The following is an 8,056-nucleotide window of genomic DNA, read 5'->3' as shown; positions in this document are numbered from 1 at the left end:
CCCGGCTCGTACCGGTCCCCTTCACTCGAGTCCCCTCCGGCCCGCTCCGCCGCCGCTCGTCCCGGCTGTGAATCCATTTGCCGCGAATGAACGAGCTGAATTCAAATGGCAAACCGCAGCTCATTACGGAAGGGGTCAGGCGCATACAAGGCGCCGGGGTCGCAGTTTATCCTCCTCTTCCTCTGAGTTTAATCAGCCTCGTTATGGGGGAAATAAATTGCGTGAGGTACAACAAGTGAAAGTATTCACACCCGCCCAGTTCTCGGGAAACGACCGGCCTCTTGCAGAGACTGTAAATAACCCCCGGTAACATTTATGCTTCAGGGCAGCACGGAAACTCCCTCCGTCACTTCAGCCAGTATTTTCAGGCCACTTGAAAATATCGGTGACTGGAGGCTTCCTCTTCTTATTAACAGTGTCGGTGGAGCAACACTTTTGCGCCAGTCTCCGACCAGTAGATCTCCCGTTTCTGACCGCGACGGCCCTCCACTACCTGCCAGCAGACAGAACCTGACAGCCGGTCCTTCGGAGGATTTCTGCCCCCCCCCCCCAGACTCAGTGGCTCCACGGCCAGATTTGGGATTCAGGACCCGTATCTTCCTGGCAGTGGTTTGTCACTCTCCTTCGGGAGTGAACTGTGTTTGAACCTGACAGGACGAAGAGCCACAACTGTGTTTAGCCGCAGGGTGTGTGTGTGTGTGTGAGACATTTGAGTAATTTAAAGGTTTGGGGCTTGGATTTTACATCCCAACAACACTTCAGCCGGGGCAGTGAGTCAGCAATGAAGATTTGTTTTACTTTCCAGCTTCACTAGAGGCTCTTTGTATGGAAACATTAGCCCATCTCAGCCGATTCGACAAGCATTCAGACGCACGGTCTAAACTAAGGAACAGAACAGATACAGAAATATTTGCAAAGATCCGATGACGATTAAAGTCCAGGTTTTTCCCCCGGGACACCGGTGCCTTATGGAGATCTCTGCATCGGCCGTTCGTCACGTGGAACATGGAACTTTGCCGGCTTCACTCGTCTGTTGAAGTCACGGCTTTTGTCACAGCAGCCGTTACGTCGGGTCTCTCCGCCTCTCAGACGTCTGCAGCGATACGGGAATGTCACCTGGCAGGGTTTGCCGTTGTGACTTTGACGCAAGAGCAACTCAGGCGCTCCTCCAGATGTGAGACTAACGTGTAAAATTACCATCACGTTGACGTAGCACGGTGCGTGTCTGAAAGGGGCTTGAGATGGACATTTGATTCAACTGGCAGCTGTCGGGACTGTGTGCAGCCCTCGCGTCTTTACGTTTGTCCTCAGCATTTTGACCCCCCACCCATAAAACTCTTCGGATTTGCACGTTGGTCCTGAACAGTAGCCTCGTCGCCGTAAAGTCTTCTGATGTTGATGAAGGCTGTCAGTCCTTCAGGTGAGGAGGCTGTAATACACTGCAACCCCCCCCCCCTAAAAGAAATTCAGCGGACGTAAACATTTTGAATCACTTCAGACTCTAAACCATTTTTAAAATGTCCTTTTTTCCACATTTTATTTCAAGTGTTAACGCAATTTCTACCGTCACATCAACTATGGCGAACAACGGGAAGCCAACAAACAGGGCAACCTTTGTAGTGTCACTCAGGAGGAGGCACCGCTCACTAAGATGCTGTCCATCAGACACTTGTGTCATCCATCTCCATCCATCTCCCTCTCTTTTTGACGGAGGGTGTTGGGGGGGAAAGGCGTTTTTCTCTCAGGAAATGGTGACAACCTTAGATCTGTTAGGGGTATTGGTGGTTTTACATGGGCCCACGGTGCCAGATCCTTGGCAAATTGTAAAAATAATCGACAATATTTCACACAGAATCTGTAGCGCGTGCATCAGCGTTCTTGTATGTGCCGTTTTATTTTTACACGCCTGTGTAGAAGTACGCCTTGGAGAGTAAACCGTGAACTACACCTGAACAAAAGAGCAGCATTGATGAGCAGTGGATTATTCTGGGACCAGCAGGCAGTTGCTCTTTCTTCTTTTGTTCCTGCAGTTTTCTGTCACATTTGCATTCACACTGTAGCACCTCCCCACTGCTGCAAAATTAGGCCTATTCGTGTCCTCCAACCAAAAACAAGAAGGTACTGAGTGGTTTTTTTTATTATTATTCATGTTCAGATGACAGAGCCTCCGAAATCTCTCTCTCTCCGTGCTCCGTCAGTATTTTCTGTCCTCCCTGCCGCATCCCACGGACCACTTACAGCCCCGTTGAAATGCAGATCCGTATCACAGATGCAATAATAGGTTCAAATTACAGTGTCAGACTGAGTCTTAACCCACATCTGCGACATTAGCATTTGATGTTTTGTGCATGATGAGCCAAAAGACTGAGCGTCCGTCTTGATGTTTAGGATGGGATCATGCTGATAGTTTGCTTTGCTTCATGTCTCTGCGTTTGTGTTAACGTCATTGCTTGCTTTTTGAAGGCGTTGGTAACCTTTTCCTGTCAAGGAGCCACGGTATTCAAAAGCTGAGCTGCCTCCGAGTCTCTTCTGCTTTTAAATCAAGACTAGAGCTGAAACAGTTGGTGAAAAAAATCGACTGGTCAATCAGAAGAAGAAAGAAGAAAGAAGAAATGACGCAACATTACCCGGTTGCCACTGTGCTGCTTTTCTTTCTCTTGTGTGTAAAGAGAAAATCTTTGGCTTTTGGAAATTTTGATCTTCGTATTTTCTATATGTTTCTGTACATTTTATAACATTGACCAAGTGATTATTTGATTATTTGAGAAATTAATATTCATATTTAGAGCTGATGTATCAAAGTAATTTGATTAATTCGAATGTATTAAATATCTACATTGTCTAATTTTAGTTGTTGATATGTGGTTTCCACTTTGCTCAGTCTGTCCCTACCTGCTGGGTGGGTAACGCTGGTGGGATTGATCAAAGTCAAGAATCGTCCCCTAATCTCAGCACATATCGATCAATAATTGATAAGGGATAGCGGGATAGTGGCAGTCCTGGTCACGGTGCAGTTCTTCGTGGGCAAACTGGATGTCAAGATACGAGTCTCTCAAGTCTCAGTGTTGACTTTTAAAATGAAACGGCATTTCAACATTTTCCTCGACAACATTTCAGCATAAAAGCGGCCAGACAACGTCGCATTTAGTTTTTGTTGACTTGAGGTGTTCAGGCGTAAAAACTGGGTTGACTTCCACGGGTTTGAATACATTTTCACTCCTGGCCCATAACGCTAGTTTTTTTTCTCTAGCACGTCCAAGTTCTAATAGCTGTTCAATCTTTTCCTTTCCTTTTCCCCAGGGAGCACCACATCAGTAATTTTCTGACGGAGATAAGTCTTATTAACTATTTTCCCTGTCCCAGCATTCAAACCAACGGCTTCGGCAATTGGCTCTCACTTACCGGCAGCCTCGAGCAGATTCTTATCCGTACTTTTTCCCCCCTGTGTTCATTTTGACGACTTCCTACTGCTGGAAAAAGAATCCCACGCTGCGTAGGAAAAAGAAAAAGAAAAAAAAAACCAAACAAAAATCATCATCTGTCTTCAAAGCTTACACCCAATAGAAACAAACGCGGGGCAATTACAGTGCTCTAAGTCAACGGGATAAAACCAACACAAATAAACTCCAGGAAGCAGTGCTTCATGGGGATTACATGTATTAACAAGACACTAATACTGTGCGATGAGGCTTAGCCTTGGTCTGTATGCCGTTCATTGTGCTGAATGAATGTAGAGTCACTAATCTGCACTGCTCCAACTGTCTGCCCGTCCATCACTGTCTCTCACTGTGTCAGTTCAGTGTCAGGCCGGAGGGTTTTGTCTCCTGCACCGACACCTGCGGTACAGCGCTCCCGCTGTCTGCCGGCTCACAGCAAGACTTCAGCCTCCTGCTCACCCCGTTAGTGGTGCCTGGCCGTGCACGCGGTTTCGGGGTCCCCGTCCGCTGTGATCCCGAGATCTCTGCCGCCGGGCTCTCGACCTCCCGGGGGCTGTGTACTCACAGCAGCGAGGCGGTTTTCAGAGGGAACGATATGCCTCTGAAGGTTAGATAAACAGGAAGGTGGAAGCTGTCCTCGGTGAGGTGAGGGATGCGGGTTGCCCTGAACGACGACATTGTTTCTAGAGACCTTCCTGTTTAAAACAAAACAAAACAAAACAAAACAAAAAACAACGCGCAGGTCGTCTGTGCGAGGAAGTCAGGTGACGTAGTGTATGGAGGTGACAAAGGCCGCATTAGCAGGAGGTCGGGGTTGGACGGATGGTCTGACAACACACAGGACTTTGAAAACAGGGGACTGCTGTTACCATGACGACGAAGGGCCCCTAACCTCAATGAAGTACTCATTTCAACCTAAACAAGCCCAAACCTCACCAAACGGTGACCGCTCCATAAGCTTAATCGCAGGTTTATTCCCGTTACCATGACAACAAAGGTGCCAGGTACGCCTGCCGCCGCAGGGGGTCCATTTCCGGAGACACTCCTATGGTTCATAACAGAGGGTAGGGGCTGCGCTGGGGGACTGTGAAGACATCTGGCTTGTGATTTTTTTCAAAATGTCCGTCACTTGTGGCTATTTAAACTATTGCCGGATGCTGCATCACTACGTGGCAAATGAGAACGTAACTAGCCCTTTAAATATTTGGAAACAATGAGTTTCTGAAATGTGTGCAAACCGGCACTTTTAAGAGTTCGCCGAATGAGCTATTAGCACTTCCTGTTTGCAGCGTACCCATGTGTGTACGGACGAGTGTCACTGGGTTACTTCAATACCGAAGGAAACTTGAAAACACGAAGATTCCCGGGCAAGTTCCGCAGGGATCGTCTTCATTCTGTGATTTCTAAGCGAAATGTATGGACGTGTACTGGCATTAGGCGCCTGAGACAATGATGTCCCCCAGAGGTAGACGTCGCACTGAATCTAAAAATATGCGCATCGTGTCTGTGTGTTCAGATTTGACTGACAGCGCAGCGATTAGCTTCCCGTTGCTTTGAGAACTTGTCTCTTTCACCTCACGCAGTGTGTTCGCCTCACGTCTGTCCCAGCACACTTGCCCTTCAACTCTCGCCCTGCCCACCTGGGGAGGAATATGCCCCGGTTTTTAATATCGCTGCTTTCCATAAATATTACACACGTACATAGAGATAATGCTGATGAATGACTTTCGTCCCTACTGCTCACATCTACTCACGCTAATCTTTCCGGCTATTCTGAAGTGCACAGTTTACCGTATGCTTCTGGTTGACTCTCTGGCTCTATGCTCCTCTGCTTTGTTTGTGAGACGTTCTTTTTCTCTCACGATCTTTCTTCAGTCGCTCGCATTTTCTGCGCCGCTGTTGCTATTCCTCTCCCTGCTCTTCCCTACGGTAGTAACTCTCTTTTTTTTCCCCTCTGTTTTCCAGACTGGCCAGATGAATCCCATGACGCAGTTGTACTACAAGAAGGTGAGTCAAAACGCGCATCAAGCGAGGACGTTGTCTTGACCCGCATTAAATTCCTGCGGGCCCTGAAAAACGAGTCTTAAAAAATTGACGACTTGTGAGAACGTCCCCGCTCCCAAAATCTGAAGCCCTTCTTGGTCATCAGACGGACAGAGTTACAAGAGAAGACACAGAAAAACACAGACTCACACACTCAAACCTGTCAGTGTGTCCATCTTTCCTTATTCTTTCACAGTCATTTGAGCTCTGAGGTTGGTGGCTGCTGTGTAACCCCAGCGCTGCTCAGCTCTGGTGTGATGATGGATGCGGCGACTTACAAGATAAAAAAAAACTGACGCCAGCTCTGACAAAACGGACTGGGAAATTTCATTTTTGAGAATAAACGAACGGTTTCTCTGATTTGGTTCCCTGATAAACATGTTCAAGCCCTAAACCAAACAGAGAGAATCAAATATTTATAGTTTTAGCCCGTTAGCTGTGTGGCTCTGGGGACGGCAATGTCACTGCTGTCTCTGCATCTGTCCAGTGTTTTAACACCATTTGGTGTGTTGATATTTTCATCCAATGAGAGGCAATTAACCTGCAGCGAGTGATATATATAGATATTTTTTTACGACTACTGATTCAGATAAGCTTGCGTGTGTCAGCACATTTCATCCTGTATCAACTGACTGGCTGTTGGCGAGTGGGAAGCAGGACTTTTAAAGGGAGTTTTTCTTTCTCCCCAACATCCGTTTATCTTAATCACACGAATCACCAGCCAGATACTTACCAGTGTTCTGGTTAAAAAGAACGGGAGTCTTTACATTTGAGATTTGGGCCCAGAGCAGCATTTGAAAAGTTAGAGTCTTTCTAGGTTTTCTTGACAGACCTATACAGTAGCACTTTTCCATAGTGTATTTTCTGGTTTTTAAACGTGCTATAGCTGGTTAGGGAGATAGGCACAACATCTCGATTCGACGAGGTGGAAATGAACCTGGACATGCTGTATTCTGAATAAAATTGGGTTTCGATGGGCATAAGACTTTGTTTCGCCTGCTGGTGGGTTGATGAAAGTAAACACACTGCGCTTTAAAAATCTGAATGATGTCATTTTTTGCATATTTTTGTAGTTTAAAAATTTTTGGTTTACTGTAATACCTGTAAACCAATGCATGGCAGCCTGATGAAGACAACGTAGTCCAAAATGTTTGAGGGAAGAAACATAATAGAGCAATTGTTTGGTTTATTTTTTTTGGCATTTTGCCTTTATTGACAGTTGACAGTCTAGAGAGAGACAGGAGCCAAGGGCAGAGAGAGCTGGGTACGACATGCAACAAGGGTCCCCCGGCAGTTACGGGGTATGCATCTTAAGAGTTCGGCCACCAGGCGCCACTCGAATAGTTGTTTTAACCTCTTTTCGTGTATTTCAGGGGACTTGCTTTCAGGTCCGCTCCTGTCAGTGTGTGCTCTGAATTCGACGGTGAACCCTTGTTGTTCCTGACCTCTGACCTCCCTTTGCCAGGGGAAAACAGACTTACCTCATGTTGTTGCTGTTTGTGTTGTGGTTCAGGCGACGTACTCGCCGTACCGCGACCGCATCCCGCTTCAGATCGTCCGGGCTGAAGTGGAGCTGTCTGCCGAGGAGAGGGCCTATCTCACCGCTGTGGAGAAAGGTACAAACACGCACAGCCTTCCGAAACAAAAGATCTGTCATAACACAGCTCCCTCCACGTCCTTCGTTTTGCGGATCCACTCACCCGTGAGATGTCGAGTTGGTGCTTTTCTGAAGGCTGAACAGTAGCAGCAGCTGGTCAGTCAGACTCTGCTGCAGCCGGGAGTTCACAGGTGTCATCTCTGCGAAATGTGCCGCAGCAGACTTCTGTCCCGTCGCCGTCCTTGAACGAGATGCTGAAACCCAAATTGTTCACTCTGCACGAGAACCTAGTCAAATCACGTCCTTCCTGTTTAGTGCCGGCCCATATGAGCCAAAATAAAAAATATCGCAGCCATACCTTGGTGTCAGTATGTTTTGATATTTGCAAAAGTATTTGAGTTCACATGCCAAAGGTTTGAAGCAATAAAGAATATGAACATGAAACTTTACTGGTTGAATCAATAGTATAAAAGAAAACAACTATATTAGAAAAGATGTTCCTTTTAATAATTAAAAAGTTAAAGAAAGGTGAGGAGGGACGTTAACTGTGACTCCCAAAGGAACCATTTTCAGTGAGAAACATCAGGTCACCAGGTTTAAAAGTTTGTTGTGTCTTCTGCTGCCAACAAGCTGAGGCTAAATGAATTCGATCTCAGATGCCTGATAAATGTCAGACTTCAACAGCGGGTGCTGGGCTCTGCTAACATTTGCACGCAAGGCCATGAAAGAGACGGCCGCGTCATAAACCCAAAGCATTCTTAAATTATCCAGGAGGCTCCCGTGTTCCATTTTATGCTACTTTACTTTATACTGCTACTCCACTACAGTTCAGATGAAAATACTGTACATCTTACTCCACCAGATTTATTTAACAGCTGTCGTCACTGGCAACTTTTCCCATTAAGATTTTACATTTAAACACCATATGATACCACTACGCAGTACATTGTGCGGTACATCCATTCATCGGTGTGAAAAG

General features: G+C 46.5%; 1 protein-coding gene across 1 annotated transcript in view; it reads left to right on the top strand.

The window, feature by feature from the left end:
• The first annotated feature begins 5,411 nt into the window (after positions 1 to 5,411).
• trpc5a (transient receptor potential cation channel, subfamily C, member 5a) overlaps positions 5,412 to 8,056 on the top strand; it is a 74,874-nt gene continuing 72,229 nt past the window's right edge. The window contains exons 1-2 of the mRNA XM_040141100.1: positions 5,412 to 5,444; positions 6,994 to 7,096. Coding sequence (XP_039997034.1) covers positions 5,412 to 5,444; positions 6,994 to 7,096 — 136 coding nt within the window. The remainder of the gene's footprint in view (positions 5,445 to 6,993; positions 7,097 to 8,056) is intronic.

The sequence above is a fragment of the Xiphias gladius genome, chromosome 12, assembly GCF_016859285.1.
Source record: "Xiphias gladius isolate SHS-SW01 ecotype Sanya breed wild chromosome 12, ASM1685928v1, whole genome shotgun sequence".
Taxonomy (NCBI): Eukaryota; Metazoa; Chordata; class Actinopteri; order Istiophoriformes; family Xiphiidae; genus Xiphias; species Xiphias gladius.
The sequence above is the reverse complement of the archived record's forward strand: the minus strand, read 5'-3'. Positions and strand labels throughout refer to the sequence as shown.